A 23,634-nucleotide genomic window follows, 5' to 3' on the forward strand; every position below is an offset into this window, starting at 1 on the left:
TCAGTAATTTAAAGAAAACCTGTCCTATGTGTTCTTTGCAATTCCCTGTGTCTTTCTGGCCAACGCATCTCGTCTTGAAAACCAAGTGGGGAGCTCCTGGAGGAGACGGGAGTATCCTCAATGACTTTTTTTTTTTTTTTTTTAACTTTCTGGAGCACTCAGCACAGGAGTTGGCCATTTAGTAAGTTTGGCTTAATAGAATGGGCTCTTGAGAGGAATCCTTAAAACCTGACCACATTACGGGCAGATGGTGTAGAGAAACTGTTCCCGAGGCTTTACCATTTACAGAAGCCACTCATTACCTCCTCTGCCGAGGTCAACCCGGGAACAAGCGGTCTGCTCTCGGATGTGGGGCTCTGGTGGGGGCTTCCTTTGCTTCCACACCCTCAGGTGTGCCATGAGCACCTTTCCTGCTGATGGCACTAACGACCCCACACTCCGTCCTTCCCCCTGGACTAGACGTGGGGTGGTTCAGAATGTAATGATGACGATGGAAAGAGAAACGATGATTGCCCAACCTGGTGGCCCACCCCACGACACCCCCACATGCACATGTCCGAGCAGAGCCAAGCATCTGTGACGTACGTCGTCCATCAGAAAGACGGTCTCTTACCTGTCCGAGAAAGGGGCTCGGAAAGCAGGTGGGAAGCAAACGAGAGAGAGACACATTTTATGTAGTGGCCGACTACTCTGGGACTGTCCCCTCCTGTCCCCGGCCACCAGCAACAACATACCAGGAGGGTATAACATGCGAGAAAACCCTGGACAAGCAGGTTCCCACGAACTCTTCAATCCCAAGACCGGAAGTGTCTGGTTTTTGTAAAAACTCTAGAAACAGGCACCGAGGCAGCTTCACGTGTGTTCCCCAGTACTCTGAGCCCCCTTTATAGGAAGTGTGTCTGACGTTCCCAAGCTGGCAGTGGAAAGAATTCAATGACCCCCCTCCCACTCCTGCAGGATGAAATTCAAAATCTTCTGGATCCTGTGTGCATCGCTCATTACTCTCCTGTCCCATTTCTGCACACAAACCACCCGGGTTTAGACCATTCCAAGCATCTAAATGAGTAAAATAAGAGGACACGGTGGCAGGGAGGTTTGCCTGATGCTGCACAGGTTGCTAATGGCAGAGTGGGGTGAGAACTCATGCACACCAGTTCCCCGGGCCCCAGGATCTTCCTTTGCACCACAAGATCAAATCAAACCACCAATTCCCTCAAAGCTGCCCAAGTCCATGGTGTCCACTAAATTCCCACACCTTCTAAGTCTCCAAGCCAGGCTCTGCGGGAGGCAGTGAGGTTCTCCACCCTGTCCTGCAACGTTGAAGTCCTGCGGGCAGACACCAACAGGAAGACAACTCTGGGCTCTCACACCCAGAAGCTCACGCGCGCATGCACGTGCGCCACGACTGGGCCACGTCTCTCCACGCAGCCCAAGCAGCTGCACAGTTCGTTCAAATGCACTCTCTGTACCTAGTCTGCACCTGTTGTGACGCTCTACAACGGAGCTTATCTTCAAAATGGCGGGATCACCTTTCACCCTTACCCCCCCTCCACCCGCAGCAGGCTAGGCTGGGGTAGGACAGAAGCGAAGCAGAGAGAAGAAGCAACCTGGCCACTTGGGGTTCAGTCCCTCGGCAAACTGCTCATAAGGAGAAAATGGTGTTGAGTAAGCTGCCTGCTCGTGTTGTAGTCATTTGCTAAAAACAGACAATACCGCCCTTTAAAACGTTACCTCGTCCCTATTAGGCAGTGCCCGGAAGTATTTAGGCACAAAAGGCCATGATGCTTGTAACTTACCTTGGAATAGCTCAGCCCACCAAGCGTGGGGCGGAGGGAGGGGGTTGACAAAGCAAAAGGGGCGAAATGTTAACAATAGGAAAACCCGGATACAGAATGCACAACAATTGGTTTTAGTTTTGCAACTTTTTGCCACTTTCAAACGATTTCCAGAGAAAATGTAAAAATTCTACTCCAAACTCAGTAGCAGAAAGAACAAAAACACCTGATAGCAGAGGTGAGGCAGATGAAGGAGAAGCTGAGCAAGAAGCTTATTCAGAGAGGACAGAGGTCCCCAGAGTTGGGGGGTGGTGAACACAAGGACACAAAAGGACACCAAAGATAAATGGGATGGGAGTCAACAGATTACATCGTGGTCGCATCTCTGCCACAGGCTTCCTTCCCCCTGGGTATTCTCAATCGAGGCAGGATGATGAGGTATGACAAGTCCAAAAAACTCTTTCTAAAATTTAAGAGACTCCACCCGTCTTTGAAAGGGACGGCCTGGCCAGCGAGTGGAATCATGGGACCCTCTTGTGATGTCAACTGTACTGAGAATGTTCATCGTCTGGACAACCCAACCAGCCTCCGGGGAACAGATGTGTGATCTCCATACCCGACGGTAGTCCGAACATGGAGAACTTCTCACTCCTCAGCATTTCTGGACCTCGAATCTCTTCCTCAGCTCTGAGCACTTTTCCTGACATTATGTCCTCACACGCCACCAGCTTGCCAGGTAAACTCTGGTGCCACTAGGGCCACAAAAATGTGGGTTTTTTGGAAGCTTTTGAGTACTCTACCAGATCATGTTACAGGACTACGATTTAGTGAGAAAGTCAAATTACACATGGGGAGAAAATAATTTTTCAAAATGCTGCACTCATGGTAAGTAGTTCCTGATGTTTATTCATTTCTGGCAAGGGAAGGATGGGGGAACACATTTGTTGTCCAGTTTTTCTTTCCCTCTAGAATCTCAGGTGACTGTCTCTGTAGGGCAGGGACTTGCTGAAGCCCTGCTGGGATAAGCCGGAGAAGAGACAGGCTTCCCACCCCATCAGTAGCAACCTAGGAGGCAGGGTGCCTGAGTAGCACAGCAGGGAATTGAGATGGACTGTCTAAGGACCCGCTGATCCCAGTGTGGTCTGCGGGCCTCCCTGTGGGCCTCACCTGGGAGTTTGTTAGCAATGCAGGAGCTCAGGCTGCCCCCAGACCTGCTGAATAGGAACCTGCATGGGTAACAAGGCTTCCGGGTGGTTCCTGGAGAGGTGTGCCTGTTACAGCTGGAGGAGGACAGCCAGCTCTCCTAAACACCCATGTGCCTGTCCAGAGGACCCTTACACAGTGGCTTCCCAGACTGAGCTCTGGTTCCACTCTGGGAGTGGAGGCAGGCTGGCTTTTTACCAAGTGTTAGCAGCCATCAGCGTGTTCACATGGCCAGAGTCCACCTGAACACTCCTGGGCTGTGGGCGGGAAATGCTTTCAGTTGGAGAAACCACATAGCTTTATGTAATATAGCTATGTGATCTGTGACCAGACTCCCTCCCCTGGATCCCGGAGGAAGCTCCGAGGCTGGAACACAGACAGACAGACAGACAGACACACACACACACACACACACACACACACACACACACACAAAGTACACACACAAACCAAGCTTCAGGAAGGTCAAGAGAAAGATGGGCAGGGCAGAAAGCGGTCATCTGGTCTGTATCTAAAACTCTCCCGTGGAGAAAATCTTTCCCAGATCTCCATGAAAATGCCCCATTTGGATTTCCCCAGGACGCCACCCAGAATAGTTCTGCTTATCTGGGTGCAAAAGAGGGCGCTGTTTGTCTTCAGCTTTGCAATGTCATAAAGTACCAAGGTAGAGCCTCTAGGTACGTCTTGGGGGCTTGGTCACCAAGAAGAGGACTCCCAGCCTCACGCAGCTCACCAGAGAGTTTCTTCCCTAACCCAGACATTGCAAAGACTGCACTACCCTCCGAGGCGTCCAGCCCAGCTCAGGCCCTGCCAGCCCTGTACCACAGCAGCGCGTTCCGGCTCGGGGTGCAGAACCTGGGGTTCTCTCCAGGTGAGGCCTTCTCTGCCTTGGGCAGGCACCTGTGAGAAGCTGGAGGGGCAAGGCTGCTCCCCTCCAGGAAGGGTGCTTCCCCCCGCCCTGCCCTAGCCTTCCTGGTCCTCCCTTCCGCAGGTCCCCACAGGCCCCCACAGGCCCGTCTCCCGAGCTGGGGGTGAAACTGCAGCTTCCGCCTGGGGTGGGCTGTTGCGGACGGACAGACAGGGAGGCTGGGACAATGGCCGTGGCCACGGGGTGTGGGAAAGGGGCGCTGGGGAGCCACTGAGCCACCTGCCCGCCCTTAGAGGAAGGGGAGGTGAGGTGTCCACCGGGGTAGAAGCACCTGGCCAAGGCCAAGGCTTAGTGAATGCAAGTGGTCTCTACCCCCGACACCCAACTGCCACTGGTGGGAGTGGAGGACGAGGGTCTCGGGCGGCTCTCGCCACCCCGACTCCTGCTTACTCTCAGAACTGCAGTCGAGGGGGCGCAGGGGGAGACCCTTGGACCACACCTGACTCACGGCCGCTTGCCTTTCTGCTCCTCCCGGCCCCTCCACCCCTGGACACCCTGGGGCCTTGCGCTCAAACCCGACCCTTTCCTCCGCAGACTGCATTTTGAGGGACCCCCAGAACGGGGAGCAGCTGAGGCGGAACTGCACCATCTACCGGCCCTGGTTCTCCCCTTACAGCTACTTTGTCTGCACAGACCAGGAGAGCCAGCTGGAGGCCTACAGCTTCCTGGAGGTGCAGCGGGACGAGGGCAGGGGGGACAGCTGCCTTCCCGAGGACCTGGCTGAGAGCATCTGCTCGTCCTCTTCCTCCCCAGAGAACACCTCCCCCCGAGAGGCCAGCAAGAAGTCTAGGCATGGCCTGGACTCCACGGACTACATCACGTCCCAGGACATTCTCACGGCCTCCAGGTGGCACCCGGCCCAGCAGAGCGGCTACAAGTGTGCGGCCTGCTGCCGCATGTACCCCACTCTGCACTCCCTCAAGAGCCACATCAAGGGGGGCTTCAGGGAGGGCTTCAGCTGCAGGGTGTACTACCGCAAGCTCAAAACCCTCTGGGGCAAGGAGCAGACGGCCCGGCCCGGGGACCGGCTCTCCTCAGGCAACTGCCAGGCCTTTAAGTAGCCTGGTTGGGGGTTGGGGGCTGGGGACTGGGGGTGGCAGCTGTCCTGTTAGTGGGCGCCTCAGGTAAAGTGGGGAGGAAGCTCGTTCATGCCTCCAGAGAGATGTCAATAAACCCAAGTTAGTCACAGCCTTCTGTCAAGTCCTGGGTCACCTGGATCCACCTGTGGTCCTTCCCGGTCCCCATCCCATGCCCCCTTTGGCGAACGGTTGCTGAGCAACAGCAGGTCCCCCTTGCCGCCCCTCCCGCCTTCCCTTCCCCTCTTCTCCTCAAGTTTGAGAAGAGCCTCTCTAGGGGCTCTTTTCAAAGTGAGGTACCCAGATCAGCAGCGTCAGCATCCCCTAAGAATCTGCTAGAAATGAAATCTCAGATTTCATTTCATTTCATTTCATTTCATTTCATTTCATTTCACTGAATCAGAAACTTGGTGGGGGCGGGAGGGAGCCTCGCCTTTGGGCTCTCAGCTACCTTCTAGGTGATTCTTGGGGCAGCACAAGCATGAGATCGCTCCTCGAAGACTCTGGCTTACTGGTGGGTCCCCCAGTGGTTCCCCTGTGGGACAGCTCGGCCGGAGGGGAGGAGAGTGAACGCCCTTTACTGCCGGCACAGGGAGGCTCCCCCCCGCAGCACCTCTGTGCGCTCTGAAAGCTTCTCGGCTGTTAGATCTCCCGAGGGGAGGAACAGGGAGGACCACACAGCCCCCTGCGTAAGGCAAGAAAGAGGCACGTGGGGCCGGGCGCACCCCTACCCCCACCACGTGCCCCACGATCCTTCACTTGGAAGAGGCACGCTTGCTGAAGCATGGCAGACTTGCTTCTGACCTGGGGGGCATCTGTACCTGGCTGAGCTGCGTCATGGCAAACAGGCAGGGACACGTGTGAAAACGCGGCTTCCCGTCACCGAGGAGCGCAGCAGCGGGCAGCCCCGGCGGACAACCCATTTCCGAGGCGGCCTCACTACCAGCTCTGACCCAGAAACGTGGCTGAACACCAGGGATGCAGGGAGGACATCTGTCTTACCCATTACGTGGTTTTAAAAAAGAAAAGAGAGCTGAATGCTCAATGGTCTTATTTTTAGGCCTTATTTACCTCTCATTTCACTTCCCTAATGCCCCAAGGGGGCCCTCTCACCGCTGTGGGGCATCTCCTTTTCCGGGGCCCCCAACACCAAGCCTCCCTTTACCTCGGCCTCCCCCCAGCCCCCGGTTGGCCAACAGGTTGGGGTGGAAGATTGCCCCTTGCCCTTCCAGTGGCCCCACAGAGAGGCCTCTGCTTTCTGCTTCTGCTTATCCCTGTCCTGCTAAAAGGCCGCTCATGGTTCTTTTGTGAGAGGCTGGGCTCGAATCCCATCACGTCCCATGTGGCAGGACCCTTCCCCACTCGCTCTCTCCCCACCTGCTACCATCCCAGCCAGAGTCCAAGAGGGTACTTGTACTGTGGGCTCCAGACCCCCAGCCTGCCCACTCCAGGGTGGGTGGTCTCTCTGGGGAGCCCTGACGTCACCCCCTGGACCCCTCAGGGGAGGGTAGCAGAGGGGTCCTCACTCTGATTTCCTGTTTCCCAAAATGCAAAAGTCACCTACGCCCCTGAAGACCTCCCCTTCCGTGCAACCCCGCACACGTGGATCCCCTTGGTGGGGCCCTTGAGAAGGGAGCAAGAGGATGGGCTCACATGGGGGCCTCGTGGCCTTCAGTCTGTGGGGGAATCAGGATGACTCAGCTCTTGTCTGGCCTCATACCGCCTGCCCAACCCACATTCCCTCCTGCAGGGTATATGTGTCCCAGGCACGGAGCCTGTTAAAGACAGCAAGCCATCCTGCAGGCAGGGTCCAAGCAGGGGGGTCAGAGCACATGCCGACTGCCCGGCAGGGGCTGGAGTTTCGTGTGAGGTTAGGCACTCTCTGCCTCTCACACATTTACCAGCATCATTGGGAACCCCAGGGACTTTCTCAGTGCAGAGTTCCGAGGGAAGTTTCAGCACGCAGGAAATGCACACAGCCCACAAAGGCACAGACCACATGGGCACCCCCCCACCCCAATCAACTAGCAGGTAAGCTCTGTGGTGCCCTGAGCCCCTGCCAGGCGCTCTGCTCGATGCTCGGAAAATGCCAGCTCATTTACTCGTCATCACCGCTTTACGTGGTCTGTTTTGTCCCCATTTTACAGATGAGAAAAATGAGGCTCAGTTCCCTCACTCAGAAAAGGGGCAAAGGGTTGATCAGATCCTCTCAGCCTTCCTGCAGAGTTGGCCGCGCCTGACAAAGTACCAGGCCAGCAGGGCCTCTGCCTTCGAGGGGCTAAACGTCCTGGCCAAAGTAATCTGGTTTCCATGACGTCGGGTTTCGAAATCCTGCAGCTTCTATCTCTCTGATGCCCTTCCCTCGCTAGCCTTCCTCCCTTTCGTGACACCTGCTGGCAGGAAGGCCAAGTTCCCGGGAGCCAGCAGCCCTCTGCCGAGCTGAGCGACAAGGGCACCACCATGCCTGCGGCCAGGTGTGGGGACGAGCCCGTTTTGACTCCTGGATGGGCATTTCAGGAACCGGGCCGTTCGGAATCCTACCTACTGCGTAGTTCAGACATTTAGTCAGGGAGTCCAAGAAATTTTATGATCTAGATGATCTTAGTTATAGCTGGAAATATCTATGATGTCATACTTTTTCAAGAACTCAAAATTTTCAAGCACTCACTCTGCAGCGTGAAAAGACCCGGGCTTGGGAGAGTCTGGAAGCAGGCACGAGCCCAAAGCCTCTGAACCTCGGGACTACTGACATTTGGGGCCGGATGATTCTCTCTTGGGGGGTGAGGGGTCCTCCTGCGTGTGTAGGATGTTTAGCAATGTCCCTGGCTTCTACCCACTAATTATCAAACGCATCCTTCCCCCAGTTCGTTCAAACCGAAACTGTCTCCAGACACCACCGAATGTCCCCCCGGGGAAGCCACACTGTCCCTGGAAAACCACGGCACAGCCGCCTGATGAGCAAGGCTGGTCTAGCTAAATCGCACCGGAAGCCACCACCTTCCTCCCCCGTTTTCTGACCACCACCACCCCTGAGAACAGTGGCTCGCAGAGCTGATGGCTGCTGGCTTGGAAAGGGGGGTGAAGTGAGGGCAAGTCAGGCAGCAGATAGAAGAAGTAAGAAAAGACCATGGAAAAGCTTTTAGAAATAAGAAAGGTTTATTTAGCAAAAGCCACTAGACTAGTGACGACATCCAGGGAGTAAGTGCACTTTACATGAACAGAGTCTTGTCCCAGAGAGTTGAACCGACAGAGTTAATGACACGAGAGTTTCAGGGCTTGGGGTCGGTGGGGTGAGAGGAGGCGGTCAGGCGAAGAGGAAATCAAAGGAACACAAGTGCTGAACAGGAGCCTTGGGGAGAAGGAAAGCTACGAAGGGGCTTCACAGAGAGCATTGGTAGAAGCAGGGATAGGAGTATCGTTTTCATCCCAACACGCAGTCTGTTCTGTGCAGAGAAATTCTTTGCTGGCTCTGCACCTGGGAGAGCCTCACGTGCCCAGGACTCTGCGGGCCCCTGGGAGGGGCTGAGGCAGGCACCCAGAGGGTAGGCGTCCCCCCCCCCCCCCGGTGTCCACTTGTCCTGTCTACAGGGCAGAGCAGAAAGATGAAAAAGGAGGAAGGCAGCAAGACGCTAGGAGGGAGGAGAGGGTGACGTCGCTGGGAAATCAGGTCTGCACTGTTCTCTGTTCTGCCCGGTGGCTGGTGACCCGTCAAGGCCCCTAGTTCCATCCAGTCTCCTGTCGCCACACCCCAGGCACACTGGGGACGGTGCAGACATGCAAACCAGCACTCCAGGGGAGGCCCCCTCTGGGGGGAGGCTGGGGCTGAGGCAGCTGGAAACCACCGTAGAGCATCCGAGGGCAAGGGTCCGGGATGGGTCCGGAGTCAGTGGTACAAACAGCCTCTTCAAATCCTTACTCTCTCCTAAATTCCCTTTCTTCTTTCCCTCTGCAAGCTTCTCTAAACCCTTCTGAAACTACTCCCCACCCACCCTCGCCCTTCCCCACCCCAGCCCTCCCTCTCCTGCCACATTCCACAAATCCAGTGGCTTCACGCTGGGCTCCTGCTCACACACAGCACCCCGAGAAGCCAGACCTTCCACAGTCCCGAACACTCTAGAAGATTCTACCGCTCAGAGAGGCCGCACCCAGGGGAGGGTCTAGGAAGCCGGCTCAGCCACACCGGATTCCCAACACCTCCTTCAGTCTGGGGCTCTCACCTTCCTGCTTCTTCCTTGTGTATCTGGACCTATTCCATCCAACGGCTAATTAGAAAAGACAGCGAAATAAACAGAACCACCCCTCTCCAAATAAATACACTGTTAGGAAAAACAACACAACTCTGCTGTCATCCAAACGCCCTGAAGATTCACACTCTCTTCTCTCCGGTCACTTCTCACACACCCACACACACGTACTCACCTTCCCTCGCACGGGTATACAAGCCTATCTGTACACACGTGCGCACACACATCCGTCCACACCCCATCCTCTTTCTGCCAATACCCTGGTGTGCCCAGGAAGGCCACCATAAAGCTACGTGTATTTCCTTTCCTTTGGACTTTCTAGTGTAGAAGAAACCCAGCTATTTAAGAAAAAGGGCTATGCTTTCATTTCTATAAATTATAAAGCAAGGTCGGGGTTGAAAAACTCTGTGTTTTGGGCAACCCCATCCTTACCACCGAATCCTCACAGAATACTACTGTCTGGGTCTGTTGCTCGTTGTCCGGGTTGAAGACTTACTTCCCCACACATAAGACCCTAGCAATGGCTCGGCTCTCTCTCGAGGCCGCTTTAAATCTGCTAACAGCCACTCGTGGCCTGACTGTCACAAAGGGAGCGTAGCCTCCCTGCCATGGTTGGCCGGCCGGCTGAGATGGCGTTCTCTAGACAAGGTCTGGATGGTCAAAGACGGGTCAAGAGGGGACAGGGCTGTGGTCCCTGACCAAAATGGCAGTGATTCTGAAGAGTGGAAAGAAACAGTCTCAGCTACCAGCTCGCGTTTGGTTTTTTTCCTGCAGTAAACGCTGACCACTAACGCCCAGTGGAGGGGACAGGTTGAGAGGTAAGGCCGGGGGCTCGGGGGCTTTCTCCGAGGGGAGGATGCTGTACAAGCCTTGGCCGACATGGACCCTGAGGCAAGACACGGAAGGGAGAAGGAGGCAGCCTCCACGCGGAGGAGCTGGGCTTGCAGGCAGGATGGGACAAGGGGGGGGGTCTCCCACACTGAGGAATCGGACCAACATCATCTGGGGCCCCAAAGGGGCTGCCCTCCCCCAGGGCTTATACCGCAAGGGCCTGAACGATGTCCAACTCCCAGTCTCCCTCGGAAGTAACACCTCACATCCAGCTTGAGCAAACATCCAGGTTCAAGTCATCCCAGAGCTTACCCGACATGAAACATCCCAATTCCATGATTGCACTGGAAGCTCCACCCCGTCCCTTACCACCGGGGCATTCAACCTCTGTCATCTCCACAACGGCCTAGAGAAGGAATTCCTTCCAGAAAGTCAGGGGAGGGTTAGGCAACTGGTAACATCCTGGATATCCAGACACACAGGACCTGAGCTGGCACCTGATGGCTTCCCTTTGCCGTGGGATCGAGAGATGGGGTGGGAGGGGGCTCCCCGGGCCACCCCGGATGGGACAGAGCGGAGGAGCCTGATGAAACAGCCCGCACATGGCAGGTCCTCGGGCAGCCTGACGATCCGTACGAGGGACCCTCTCCCGAAGCCACTGGCTCTGGAAGGCCCTACCCTCTCCTCCCAAGTCACAAGTGGGAGAGAGGGGCCCACTCGCCTCTGGGAGTCCCAGTTCTCCCCCATCGGACCCTCCAAAGCAGAGTCGTAATTCTTTCCTGAAACCGCAGGCTCTCTGGGGTCCCTGGCTGGAGCCAAAGTCGCTCGTCCTCCAGGCACTCACCGCCCTCCACCGCGCGGGCATCCTCGGCGGTGCACCCGGCCCTGCGCCCCTCCGGCCCTGCACCCGGCCCGGCCCCGCGCCGCGGCCCGCCCTACACGGCGATCTCATCGTCCAGGCTGTCGCCCAGCTCCTGCCTCTGCAGGACGTTGAGCAGACGCGGGAGCTCCTCCTGGGACCAGGAGTCGCGCTCCTCGCTCTCGTCCGTGTTGGACTCGTACTCCGAGGCGATGCCCGACTCGCGGAACTTGAGGAGCTCCAGGCCCCCCAGCAGCGGGCCCGCAGGCGGCGGCAAGAAGCGGAAGCACTCCAGCTTCACCAGGCAGTCACGCCTACCTAGGGGGCTGCCGGCGGGGTGGGCCAGCTCGGCCAGGCCCGCGCCGGGGGGCGGTGAGGGCAGGTCCTCCGGCTGCGGGGTGGTGGGGTCACAGAGCACTGGCAGACCTCCGGAGCGGAAGGTGATCTCCAGCAAGCTGTCCTGGGAGCCCACTGGAGGGGGGACAAGAGCACAGCAGCCCGGGTTAGCAAGGCGGCCGGGAGTGGGGGGGCGTCGGGGGGCACACGAGCTGGGTACAAACCGAGAGGGCCAGAGCAGGGTCTCTGTAAGCAGAGACGGAAGCCCAGAGAGGCTTCCAGCGGCGAAATGCAGGGGCTGTTCCCAATCTGTACCTTCATGCCGCTTAAAGCAAGAGTCCTGGCCCTGCCCAGACCTACTGATCATGACCTCAATGGGCTGGACTTGGGAATATTCATTTTTTTAAAAAGCTATAGGGGACAGGCTGAGGAATTACCGGTCTCACAAGAGACACATTCGTTTTGCCGTCAGACCCAGGTTTGAATCTTGGCCCCACACCTTGCTGGTTCTGGAACCTTGAGCTGCCTTTACCTGTTTGCGACTCTCCCATGCACGAAATGGGCATAACATCTGCGACTCTGGGGGTTAGACGACATCCTGTCCGTGAAATTCTATCACAGCCTCTGGCACAGTAGATGGCCAGTGGCTCTGTGACCAGCACATACCAGGCCATGGGTCAGCACGAGGGAGGCCTGGCAATGTGCTGCCTTCTCGAACCTCCCAGGCCAGGCCGGAGGCAGCCAAGCATCTCAGGCCGGGCGCCAGGCAACCTCTGCCCGGAACCAGCCATGCTATCTGGCCAGTTCTTTTCTGCCTTATGCACAGAGCAGACACCTGCTACCAGCATGTTCGAGGCTAGAGTCGTAAACTCTACAGCGCGGGGGAGGGTAAGCTCGCGTACAGTGTGAGGTCTCCCACGGAGCCCCCAGGCAGCATGACACCTGACAGGTGCTCAGTCTGTTTCCATTGGAAAAGCCCACGAAGAAAGAAACAGACTTCCTTATTAGGACGTGGAGTGTCTGAGCCCCTTTCGCGAGGAGCCTGGATGAACATGTGGCAGGGACTCCCAGGGACGTTCAAGGTCAAGCCTGGGCTAGAAGGAGCCAAGCTCCTCTCTGACTGCTATTTCGCTGCTCCATGAACTGCACGGACAGGACAAATGGAGCCGCCTCTGTCTTCCGCTAGAATACCAGGGCAGGGCAGGGGCCTAAGAAAACGCCACCAAGAGCTTCAGGGAGAAGAAAAGGCGTTTTCCGGAGCCCCCAGGGAGGGAAGCGAGGCTGCGCGGGGCCCCCACTTACTGGCGTTCTGTCCCGACAGCTTCAGCTCTAGCTCTTGCACCTGCTTGACCAGCAGAGAGACGTGCTGCAGCAGGTCCTTGTTCTGAAGCAGGAGCTGGTGCACGCGGGCCTGTGCCTCCAGCCGCGCGGCCGCTTCGGCAGCCAGCTGGTCCTTCAGCAAGTGAACCTGCAGACGGGAGGCGGAGAAGACAGAGAGGACGGGACAGAGAGGAGAGGGCCGTGAATGCACCCAGGAGTCACCGGGGTTCCGCAGGGACCAGAGACACCTGCCATGTTCAACTCAACACAAAGAAGCCCTTCCGGGGTGCAGTGGGGACCTGGGCTTGGAATTCAGAGAAGCAGCCCTAAGAAGGGTTGCTGGACCAGGGGTCTCTCTCTCTGAATGTCCCGAGTGAGGGCCATGGTGGGTCACTCACAGACCCCTCAGGGCCCAGCACCCAGAGCAAGAGGTACGCACAAGCCGAGCCCCAGCCTCTGCCCCCCAAGCCCTGCCAGGAGAGCGTCTTGATGGTGAACGCGTTCCTGCCATGTGGAGGGAGGGAACTTCTTCTCCTCGTGTCTTTTAAAAGAGAAAAACAGAAATGGATATACGGGCCCAGTAGCTAAGAAGAGAGTCACAGCAACCCCAAAGTGGCCTTTCCTCTCCCCTTCCTGGGGCTCACATGGAATGGGAAGCAGGAAGCCCCACAGATGCCCTTCCCTAGTGCAGGGGTCATAATAAATTCTGCACTCTCGCCTCTGGGGGGCCACTTTCTTTCCCTGTCCATCCCTCTTCATTTCCAGGTGCTTTACACCTGCTAGCGGTCACACGTCTGCTGACTGGTTCACAGGAGGGCCTCTTCCCACGAACCTGGAAGGGTGGAAGCCAGCGGTTCACAGAAGAGGGGGACCCTGTGGGAAGAGGGGGACCTCCATCCACTCTCCTCTCACAGGGGAGCAGCTGGCAATGGTGCACCCAGCCTGCTCGGGACCCTGGGTCGGGGGTCTGTTCTCGGTGCGTAACAAGGTATAGAGAGAAAACACAGAGGGAGATGGGGGGGGTGATCGTGTCAGGAGCCTGGCTTGAAGAAACTGAGTCACAAGGCAACAGCCATGTTCACGCACATGAGATTCTTGCTCTAAGTGGTGGATAAGGGGGTCTCGTGGAGGGTTTTAGAAGGTCCCTGAAGAAAGGGAGCTAATGAATTTGGCTCAGACCAAGGCAACTTATGGGTAAGAGGCTTCCTTGGACTACAACTACGGTGTGGACAAAGTCAGAGGCAGGATGACTGGGGTGGGGCAGGTGGGGAAGGAGAGGGGCAGGCAGGGTGAGCCGACTGTGGTTCAGACAACAAATGCTCTGGATTTCCAAAGAGCAGTTGGCTCCGACGAGATGCATTTTCTCAGGGAGGAACAGGCTGTATCCAACCCGTAGTCTGGCCAAGGGACCTGCCCAGCCTGGAGAACCACACGGCTGGATGCGGCAGCGGCTTCCCTCCTGGCAGATTAGAGGACCTGACCTTGCAGTTGCCTCTGCTTCTAAGTGGGAGCCGCTAATGAGATTAGTTGCCACTTTCCATTAGCGGTTCCTAAGGCTGGGCCTGTCTCGCCCCAGAGAGGACGCCTAAGGAATGCAAAGTGAGTCTGTCCTCCACAAGGTGAGGCTACGGACACAACTGACATTTCAGTTTCGAAATCAGCCTCCTTTGCTGCCCCGAATCAACTACGGAAAGATCTAGAGAGTGATGAGAAGAGGGAAAGAAGGAACAGTAACATTTTAATCTGGGTATCAAATGGTGAGCGGCTGTTAAGCCTGTATCTTCTTTGGAAACTGAGGCATGGAGATATTTCACCTGAGACCCCCGCCCCGGGCATTTTCCTGGTTCTGAGAAACAGGACAGTTGCTGTGGGAAGCTCCTGGAAGGGTCCCCCCGAGGAAGGGCGAGCCTTCACCTTCCATTTGGTAATGTGACTGATTCCAATCAAGACTACCATTGAAAGGGATCTAGTGAGCAGGCGGAGTTGTTCATTATCCAGTTTCTAGCTTCTTTGGAATGAAACAGAAGCATTAGGCAGAAATTTGGAACAGAGTTTTTCAATGTGCATAAGCAGAAAAAGCACAGAATTCCGTCTCCTGCTAACCGGCACCTACAGGAGGGGGCCTTCCGGCACGCACACCACGGACTCGGAGCCTTGCCCCTTGCACATGGACGTCCCAACAGACAGGCCAGTTGAGAGCACTAGACCAGGAGCTGGAATGTTCCAGACCGCTGGTGACTCTCTCTGCCACGGAAGGTCATTCCCTTCTGCCTGGACCTCACTTTCTCCGACTCTCAACGGAGGGGCCTGCCTAGAGGCTCAGGCAACATAGGATTCCAGCACCAGGGCCACTTGTCAAAGGCTCAGGGAAGAAAATCTCTAGATCCCCTAGTGACACCTAGTGTCACTTTGTGTCCCCTAGTGACTGGGGACACAAAGGGAATCCCCTCCTGCAGAAGCTGGGGTGGGCAGGGGTGGGGGAGAATATGGGGAGCTCTGTTCACAGGTGCTCAAGTTCCCCAGGGCAGGGTGCCGTCCAAACAGAAAAGCCGGCCCTTGAGTCGAACGTTTCCGTCTGGCACTAAGAGCCATGAGAAAATGCCCCCCCGCCCCGGGTCGGCGTGCTCCTTGTGCAGATTCCATCAGAATTTTAGCTTCGCAAGTGCAGAGCCAGAACATTTCAGGTGTTTTCCAACCCCAGGAGTGTGGAAGCACACGCTGCTGCGAACAGCCAGCGCCAACGAGCCCGCTGGCTTCTGCGGCCGCCCGCGGTGGGAGCAGGCACGAGGCTCAAGCAGCTCTCCGTGCCCCTGGGAACCCCGGCCGGGCCAGGCAGAGACAGAACGGCCTGGGCTGCTTTTAAACTGGAGACGATGTGATGGTCCCCGGGTTTTGCCCACGTGGGTCTGGCCTTGGAAGCGCCGAAATAAGGCGGCGTTATTTTCCGCTTTGGCTGGGGCCGCCTGCTCCGGCTGTGGGCTCCCTTCCTCAATCCGGAAACAAGCGCAGACACCACGCCCTGCTGCCCTGCCAGACCGGACCGTGATTCGTGTCCGCATGCTGCTCTTTCAAAGAATGAAACACCTTTTGCAAAAAAGTAGGCCGTACTCATTTCAGAAAAGGTACGAGTTCGCTTCTGCTTTCCAGGGCTACAGGGGTCTTGGGCAAGGACTATTCTGCTCACCGACGAGGTCAGCGGGAAGGCCATTGCCGGAGTGGGGGAGGAGGGGCTCAGCCCTGAACCCTCCGGCTCTGATGCCCACCCTCAGCCCACCCGGCGACACCAGACCGCCGCCCGCTCGCTCTCCAGCCTACTTGCCTGGACTCCAGCTCCTCCGTGAGAAGTAGGGGCAGGGCCAGGCTGAAGTTAGGGAGCAGGCACATGGAAATGGCGTGGAGAGAACCAGAGCAATTTGCCCCCCCACCCCCCACCAGACACATAAGCGGAGGCAGGCAGCGCTGTCTCAGCATGCACAAGGCGCGGCCCCCAGGGTGCTGGTGACGAGGAGAAGCCACGGGGACAAGAGCGAAGTCTAGGGCCTGGAGGTGGGGTGCGGGAGTATGTTCAGCGCTGTTTGTCTAACAAACTAGAACGCACGTGATCGCGAAGCACAAGGAACCCATCACGGGTTTCAGAATAAGCACGAGTAGCAGCAGGTAGGGGAGGAAGTTCTAAACAGCAGCGGTGCACGCACAGGCTGAGCCCGCAGTGGCACGCTGGGAAGGAATCCGGCCCCCTTCACCCCTGCCGGTCAGCCGCAGTGCCCAGACCAGTTCTGGACCTCGACGGGCCCGGCGCAAGGCCATGCAGGTGCTGGCTATGCCCCAGCTTGGGTTCAAGGCTTGTCTGTACGGTCATTCACACCCTTGAACTTCTGGCCCAACTCGAAACAGGAAGCCAGGGCAGCCAGGCAAGCCTCATGCTGGGTCAAGAAAGCGGTAAAGGGGGCTTGGGTATTCACTATTTACATGCTGAAATCTGAGCTAGAAATGTTTGAGTGGCTGGGCAGCACCATCTCCTCCAGACCCGTAAGGCAGGGAAGGTTCCTCTAGACCAGCTCTGAACCAATTTTGGGAGAGTCTGGGAGAGATCTCAAGGTCTTAGACCAAATCAGAACAACTTGAAGGAGAGAGATCTAAGCCGGGTCCCAGGATAAGAGCAAACGGGAATAGCGTAGGACAGTAAATGGGGGGGGGGGATGCACAAATAATGCAAGAAAGGACCCCAAGAGTGCACCTGTTTGCAAGATACTCTGTATCCTTAGCTCTACACAGGAGGACTCGGATGTTCCCAGAGAAAAGGAAAATGCAATCCTACCTGCAGTGCTGAGCTCATAGCACTGCCCACTGGAATTCTGGGACTACTGGCAGTTTAATGAAGACGACAGAAACCTTGCAGTCTGGTGGCAATAGAGTTTGACAAGACGATTCAAAGCTGACCTCATGCTGGACACTGAGATCAATCTCACCACACGGAGAAACCAAGTGTGCCAGAGCAGATCTATTTTAAATGCACAAAGGATGTCAAGAAGACCTATTAATCTACCTCTGTCTCCTCTACGATTGTTGTTACCCAGAGACATGAACGTGAACAGGAAGTCCTTGGATCCAGTGCTACAAAGAGAATGAGAGAAGGAGGAACATACAGAGAAACTCGTAACTGAAGAAAGGCTTAGGGCTGAGTGTGCCGGGGGACACAGGAGCCAGAAGCCTCGGATACAACCCTACCACTGCTGCGTTTCCAGGCAGCAGAGAAAGACGCCAACGGCGAGTCTGCCCAGAGCCTGCTCCTGGGGAGGCCAGAGAGTGGGAGAGGCGTGTGTTCAAGAAGCGATCTCTGACCCTGAGGTCCTGTCCAGCTAAAGATCCTGCAAGTCCCAGACCCTACCCGTCCCCTCCCCAGGATGGACATGCTACGCTGGCCTTCAGTCATGTCTCTGCCTGAACCAAGTGTCAACGAGGGTGCCACCAACTGCCACCCACAGACTATGAGTCGGAGGCTCAGGGCTCCCAGCCTGTGTAAGACGCTGGAACGGAGAAGGGCTACACCACAAGTGAACCGCAAACACCGAGACTCATTGTCTTCGAGGAGAGAGACCATCGACATAGGGCAGGGCTGTCCCACCGAGAAAGAGGCCCCATTCGGTACCAGAGAACCCGTCTTAGGGTTTCATGCCAACAGCGGCAAAGCCATGATAAATTCCAGGTCTTGTGGCTTTGCAGACCGAGACCGCCACGACAATCTTCTTGTCGTGTAGATTACAGACCTGCACACCGTTTCTCTTCAGTATTTAGCAGCGACTTCAAATTCAAATGACTCTGATAATATCCATCATGAATATGCATCAAGCCCTTTCTTAGATAAATAATAATTACTTGGCAATTGATATGACAAAAGAGAAAAGAATTATGGTTGGAGAATGGATTTGTATTCAAGGGGAAACTTTCAGGGATGATGTGAGTCATGGAATGGCCCTGCGCTGGGGCACTCAGGCTTTGTGCTCCTGTCACCTGGCACCCCAGGGAGGAGGGGACTCTCAGGACTACCACATCACCATTAAGGAGACGAGATGAATTCGGTTACCTGACAAAGAGCAATGATTTTCCCCCCATGTGTGAGAGGCCATTAACGGCAGTCCTTCCTTTTTCTTGCTGTTCTGGAAACACCTGCTAACGCTCCTAGCGTTAGCACTCCACGTCCTTTTGTTCCACGGTCAGAATTTTTTAAAAGGCTCACATCATTTCAGAGCCATGCCCCACTGATTCTATGCTCTCCAACCTGCAAAGGCTTCTGGTGAGCCTTGGGCCCCAGGCCCGTTCTGTGTGAGACCGTGTTGGAAGGTCTTCTCAGAACTAAGTCACAGCAGATCGGGCTCTGGGCAGGTTGCTGGCAACTTCTCAAGGTGCACATATGGGAAAGGACAGCTCTGTCTGGGCGACTGCTCCACCCAAGGGTCTCAAGAAGAGTAGGCAAGAAAATAGATGGGATCAATAAGTGCTCCCCAGAGAAGTATGCTCCCTGTCATTCCAGAACACAGAAAACCTTACAGGTCAGCCTAGTCCCACACATCAAGGAGGCCAGTACATGGAGCTGCCTTCTTAGATCGCTCCCCAATCCCCAGTCCTAGAGGCTTCACTGTCCTCCTCTTCCTCCTCGCCATCCTCTTCTACTCCCCCAGGTCCTGACCTGTCCCTCGGTCTCAGAATTTAGCCTATGAATGGTAGGAGCAATCCTGTCCTCATTGTTCCCTGATGGGCCACAGCGAAGATGAACCTCAGATGCACAAGGCCCAAGGAAGACGGGGACGATATCGCCCTCTGTGGAAAGCAAGCAGAAGGGATCGCTGTCAGAGGCAGCAAGAGACACCAGCTGCCCCTCCTCCAGAAGGCAGCAGCCGGACAAGCCTCTGGGGCTCAAACAGCACTTTCCTCCTAAGATCAAAGCCAGTCCTCCTGTGGCTCAAATATGGCAGCTACGGTCATATGAGCTGGATCCCGTTATAGCAAATGCCCAGGCCAGGACACTGTCACATCCTGCCTGGAAGCAGCAGAGTGTTGATGGAGGGTAGGGACCCGTGTGATGGAGGGTGGGGACCTGTGGGAACAAGGTGAGGAGGATGCCAGGGTGGTCTTTGCACAAAGCTGTACTTTAAGGTCTTTCAAGATCAGCTGCACAAAGTCACACCTGTCCTGACTCCAGAGGCACCCATGTCCACCCCCAAACACCAGGAAATGAGGCAGAAAGGGGAGGGTGGAGTTGGGTGCACCCTGCTCCTTGGTGAGCTCAAGTCCTTACCCAACAATGTCCAGCCAAGCCAGCCAAGCCCAATTCAGAGCAGGGGATACACGGAAAACCACAGCGTTTCCTTCCAGTTCGACTGCATCCTCCCCCTCCCCCAATAAGCAATGATCCAACAGCGTGAGCGATCCCTTCTGGCTCCTTAGGTTTTAAACCTGCCCCTTTCCCCTTGCTAGGGAAGGCGCGTCAAGCCCATGAGAGTGGAGCCTGAGAGGTAGGGAGGAGGCGGAGGAGAACCTGGGCCACAGCCACTTGCGTCTGCTGCTGCTGCTGCTGGAGGAGCTGCTGGAGGAGCTGCATCTGGTGGTGGGAGGACAGCGGTGTCCCTGGGCCCAAGCCTGGGGGCTTCGCCGAGCAAGAGGGAAGGAGCATCCTGGGCGAGGCCGCCAGCATGGGCTCCGGGGGGTGGGGTGAAACCTGGAGGAGAAAACAAGACGGGTGTGAGCCCAGGCAGTGGCCGCTCTTTGCCACAGGGCACGGACGCGGCTGGAGTGAAATGCTGTGTCGCCAGTGGAAATGTGGATAGGGTCCTGGGCTGGGGCCATCGGGCAGGAAACCCTGCCTGGACCCTCTGTAACTGATCCAGCATGACGGGGGCAGACGATTAGTATACTGGCTCAGGTGTCTGGACCTTGAGGGGCTGGGCCATGAGGCTGTGTGAGGGGGGCCACTTCAGCCGGCCCTGCCTCACAGGGAGAGCCACTGGTCTGGACAGACACTCTCTGCAGGCTGGACATGGTTTCTGTGCCCTCCCCCTCGGTCTCCCTCCCGGCAGGTGGGAAGTGTCACTAAGACAGCTTATGTGGACCAAGCGCAGGGAGAGACGGCTTGTGTCTGCGAGCTCTGCTGCTGGTCCTTCTTCAGGCATGTGGGAGGGAGGCACCCACTGACAGACGGCTCCTGCGGTTTGAGGCAGACCCATGATGCCAAGATAATGTCAGGCAGATGACTGGGGACTGTACTGCCCTCCAGACTAGAGACGGGCTTCTCCCAATGAGCCACCCGCTGACCTGCACCAGAAAAGGCTGACCGACGCCCACACAAGAAGGGGAGGCGGCCGGGTTGCAGGAAGTCAAAGTGGAGGCCCACTTCTCAACCTCCTCCTCCCGGCTTTTCCATTGTGTCTTCAGGTTGGAATGTGGTCTCAAGTTCTCAGTATCGGTCTGGATTCTATTAAGAACTCCCTGGGAGCCCAGTCATCTCAGCCAGAAGACGGGAGGTTGGAGCTGATGATGCCTGGGTTTCTAACCCCCAAGGGGCCAAGTGCCAGCCTCAGCCCCCATGCATGGGAGTGCCCCGGCAGTCGCTAGCTGAAGGCAGAGGGAGCCCGGGCCCACTCTGCCCTGGCAGCTGAGCCTCGGAGATCGGTTGTGGTGCGTGAGGATGAGCTCTGCACAGGCACTGAGTGGCGACAAGGAGCCACGGAGGGCAGGACCTCCACGGAGCACCATTAGGGAGCACTGAGGGGCCTCTGGAGGGTGACGCTCATCAGGCATAACCCTGCGGTGTCCTGACACACAGCGGGGCCCAGCGTCGGCACACTGGGCTGCTCTTACAGGATAGGGGAGCTGCTCTGGTGCCCCACCCCCCGCCCCTCACTCTGAAGCTGACCCTGCACGGGCGAGGACGTGACTCTGACAGTGGCCAAGGCCGCTGTCTGTGTTGCTCCAGGAGGTCGTGTGCATGCAGACTGTGTGATGGGTCGCCTCCCACCTACCTTTGGGTCCTGGTGGGAGCCTCCTTCCTTCCCCACCGCGTCAAGGTCAGTCACACCTCGGCTGAATTCCAGGATGTCATTCCCCGGGAGCGGGACCTCCACTGCGTCAATGTCCGTCTCCTCTGCGGTGGCCGAGGAGGCCCTCTCTGCTCCAGGGAGCTGGCGGCCTGCGGGATGACAGAGGGAAGGGCAGGGCAGGGCGCTGCCAAGAACATGGTCTTCCTCCCTTCCTAGCACGTCACATTCATTCCCAGCCCAGCCAGATGTTCCCATTTAATCTTTTCAGAGGCCAGAAGCAAAAATGATGTTTCCTTGAGGCTGGACATGACTGCTTTGCCAGGTGGGCATAAGGTCGATATGGTTGGGGTGCGGGGTCCCGACAAGAGAGGGGTGACTGTTACCTCGGCCTCCTCTGAGCTCAGGAGTGGAATCCACCCAGGGAAAGACTCCAGAGCCATGGGGAGCTCCCTGGCCATGCCCCTGGCGGGCTGTCAGACCAGGGGTAACGGACCCCACTCCCAGTGCCCCAGCTCCAATGGCAAAATCAGAGGCTGAGTTAGATGGACAAGGAGGGGTATGTGACAGAAGAATGAGGGTGAGGAGACCTGAGGCCCCGTCTGAGACAGGAACAGCCCCCCCAACCCCTCTGAGTGGAGCTAGACTTTGACCTTGTGACCAAGCGCAGAAGTCAGGCAAGGGGCCTTCAGGAGGCAGCGGTGGGGGGACAGAGGGGGTGGCCGGGTTTCAAGCCTTCTCCAGTCTGTCCACACTCCACTGTTCACCTCCACACTCCACTGTTCACCTCCCCACTGAAGACAGCGGCTGTGCGCCGCATATGTGTGAAAGTCCTGCTATTTCTTTTCCTTCAGTCCCTGTTCCTAGTTCTTGATTCTATAAAAACCTGGCCATTCCTGGGCCGTTCCTGGAAGCATTTTTCTTTCTCTACATTTGGAATTAGGCTCACTGCTACTGTACACAAATAAGATTTCTTAAAAGATTTCAGGGACCAAGCACCACGCGAAAAATGGAAGAGGTTAGCGTCAGTAGGAAATATGGAGAGTCAGCTACTCCCTGAGCAGCCAGGCCTCGGTCATCAGAGGGCCTGCCTTGTAGAACAAATAGGTTTTGTTTTGTTTTTTGGTCTTTTTAATATTTATCTACGTAATCTCTATACCCGATATGGGTCTTGAACACCACCCCAAGATCAAAAGTTGGCTCTCTACCAAGCGAGCCAGCCAGGTGCCCCTAGAACAAACCGTTCTAGCAGGTCTTCCTCCGCAAACCCATGTGAGTCATCTGGGGAAGCAAGTCTGGTATTCAGAATGCCAATGGGGTGCTTGGTTTCCCTCCCGGCTGCTCTGGGACCTGGGACACAGCCGCAGACCATGGCCTGGCAGAGCAGCTCTGCTCCTCTGTGAGCCAGCGGGCAGGAACCCAGAGCAGGCTGCATCCCTCCACACCCCTGCGCCCAGAAGTGACCTTCCTGATGGTTGGGAGGGCTAGCCCGTGAGACAGAGGGCTGACGGAGAACTCGTGGTCATTTCTCAGCAGGTGGATGGGCTTGGTTCTCTGTGCCAGTGTGGAGATGAACAGGGTGAAATGCCCATGTTTTGAGCAGAAATAATTCCCCCTAGTCCCCAGGAGAGGCTCAGTCCCACGGCACCACATATCCATCTGTCGGCACACTTAGCACCTGGGATCAGGCATGCCTGGCCTTCTAGTTCACCTTTCAACACCCCTTAGTCTTGAGGCCAGGGCTGGGTCTCATTCATGTTTCCCAGGGATCTGGCATGGGGAAGGTATTCAGTAAACACTAACAAAGGAACTAGTGTCATGACAGGATAGCAAAACAGGGGAGTGGGCTACAGAAGAAGGCTGCCCCTCCCCAGCCCCCACCAACTCCCCATTCCTGGAATCCCCAATACCAAGGGTAAAAAGTGTGTGGAAATGCCCAGCCAGAAGCCTGGAGGGATCAGAAACTCTCCTGGGTTCTCACTCTGCTTCTGAGGGACTCACAGACTTCTCAGTCATTCTGTTTGTACTAGTGGGGTTCCCACACCAAGCCTGGGGAAGGGGGTCCCAAGCCACGGGACCCGCTTACTGTAGGATTTCCTGCCACTGCCTGGGCTCTCTGATGATCACATCTGAGGTCCTGAGCTTGGATAATGGCTGACGGGTGGAGGCCAGGATGGTAATAGACCTGTTAGAACCAGGACGGTAAAGCTGGGGGTAGACAGAATGTCCTGGATGCTGTGCCTGTTAGCATGCCAGATAAGGCAAATCAAGAGGGTGGACCCACAGCCAGTGGTCTTCCTTAGGTCCTGACAGACAAGTAGGGGGGGATATCTCGTATTTGCAACTCTCCCAGCATCAGGAAGCTTAAAGGACAAGAAATGCTATGCAAAACCTTCTAGCAAAACTGGGACACTTACAAGATTGGTCACTCTGGATTCCCACATGTAAGAGGGAAAAGTAAGACTGTACTTGGCGGGGGGGGGGGGGGGGCAGGGGAGGGTAATGTTGCTTTCTGAACTGCTTCTTTAAAC

The 23,634-nt window shown here is 56.4% G+C and overlaps 2 protein-coding genes across 7 annotated transcripts in view; one reads left to right on the forward strand and one right to left on the reverse strand.

Moving 5' to 3' along the window:
* C15H1orf226 (chromosome 15 C1orf226 homolog) overlaps positions 1 to 23,634 on the reverse strand; it is a 264,987-nt gene that overhangs the window by 6,633 nt on the left and 234,720 nt on the right. For 4 of the 5 annotated variants that reach the window (XM_047704115.1, XM_047704116.1, XM_047704118.1 and 1 more), the window contains 4 exons: positions 21,089 to 21,255; positions 19,609 to 19,788; positions 12,555 to 12,720; positions 11,235 to 11,387 (listed from right to left, as the gene is read on the reverse strand). In XM_047704115.1, the coding sequence (XP_047560071.1) occupies positions 11,235 to 11,387; positions 12,555 to 12,720; positions 19,609 to 19,788; positions 21,089 to 21,255 (666 nt within the window). Of the gene's footprint in view, positions 1 to 1,796; positions 2,379 to 11,234; positions 11,388 to 12,554; positions 12,721 to 19,608; positions 19,789 to 21,088; positions 21,256 to 23,634 lie in introns of those variants that run through there. The other variant, XM_047704119.1, reaches the window with a different exon arrangement.
* Positions 2,288 to 5,094, forward strand: SPATA46 (spermatogenesis associated 46). 2 transcript variants are annotated; one of them, XM_047704121.1, is made up of 3 exons: positions 2,288 to 2,511; positions 3,736 to 3,849; positions 4,441 to 5,094. In XM_047704121.1, the coding sequence occupies exons 1-3, from the start codon at positions 2,409 to 2,411 to the stop codon at positions 4,965 to 4,967; spliced, it is 744 nt and encodes a 247-aa protein (XP_047560077.1). In that variant the 5' UTR covers positions 2,288 to 2,408; the 3' UTR covers positions 4,968 to 5,094. The 2 variants fall into 2 exon arrangements, with proteins under 2 accessions (XP_047560077.1, XP_047560078.1); XM_047704122.1 differs by lacking the exon at positions 2,288 to 2,511 and adding an exon at positions 2,540 to 2,660.

Source organism: Lutra lutra, chromosome 15 (assembly GCF_902655055.1).
Source record: "Lutra lutra chromosome 15, mLutLut1.2, whole genome shotgun sequence".
In the NCBI taxonomy this organism is placed as follows: Eukaryota; Metazoa; Chordata; class Mammalia; order Carnivora; family Mustelidae; genus Lutra; species Lutra lutra.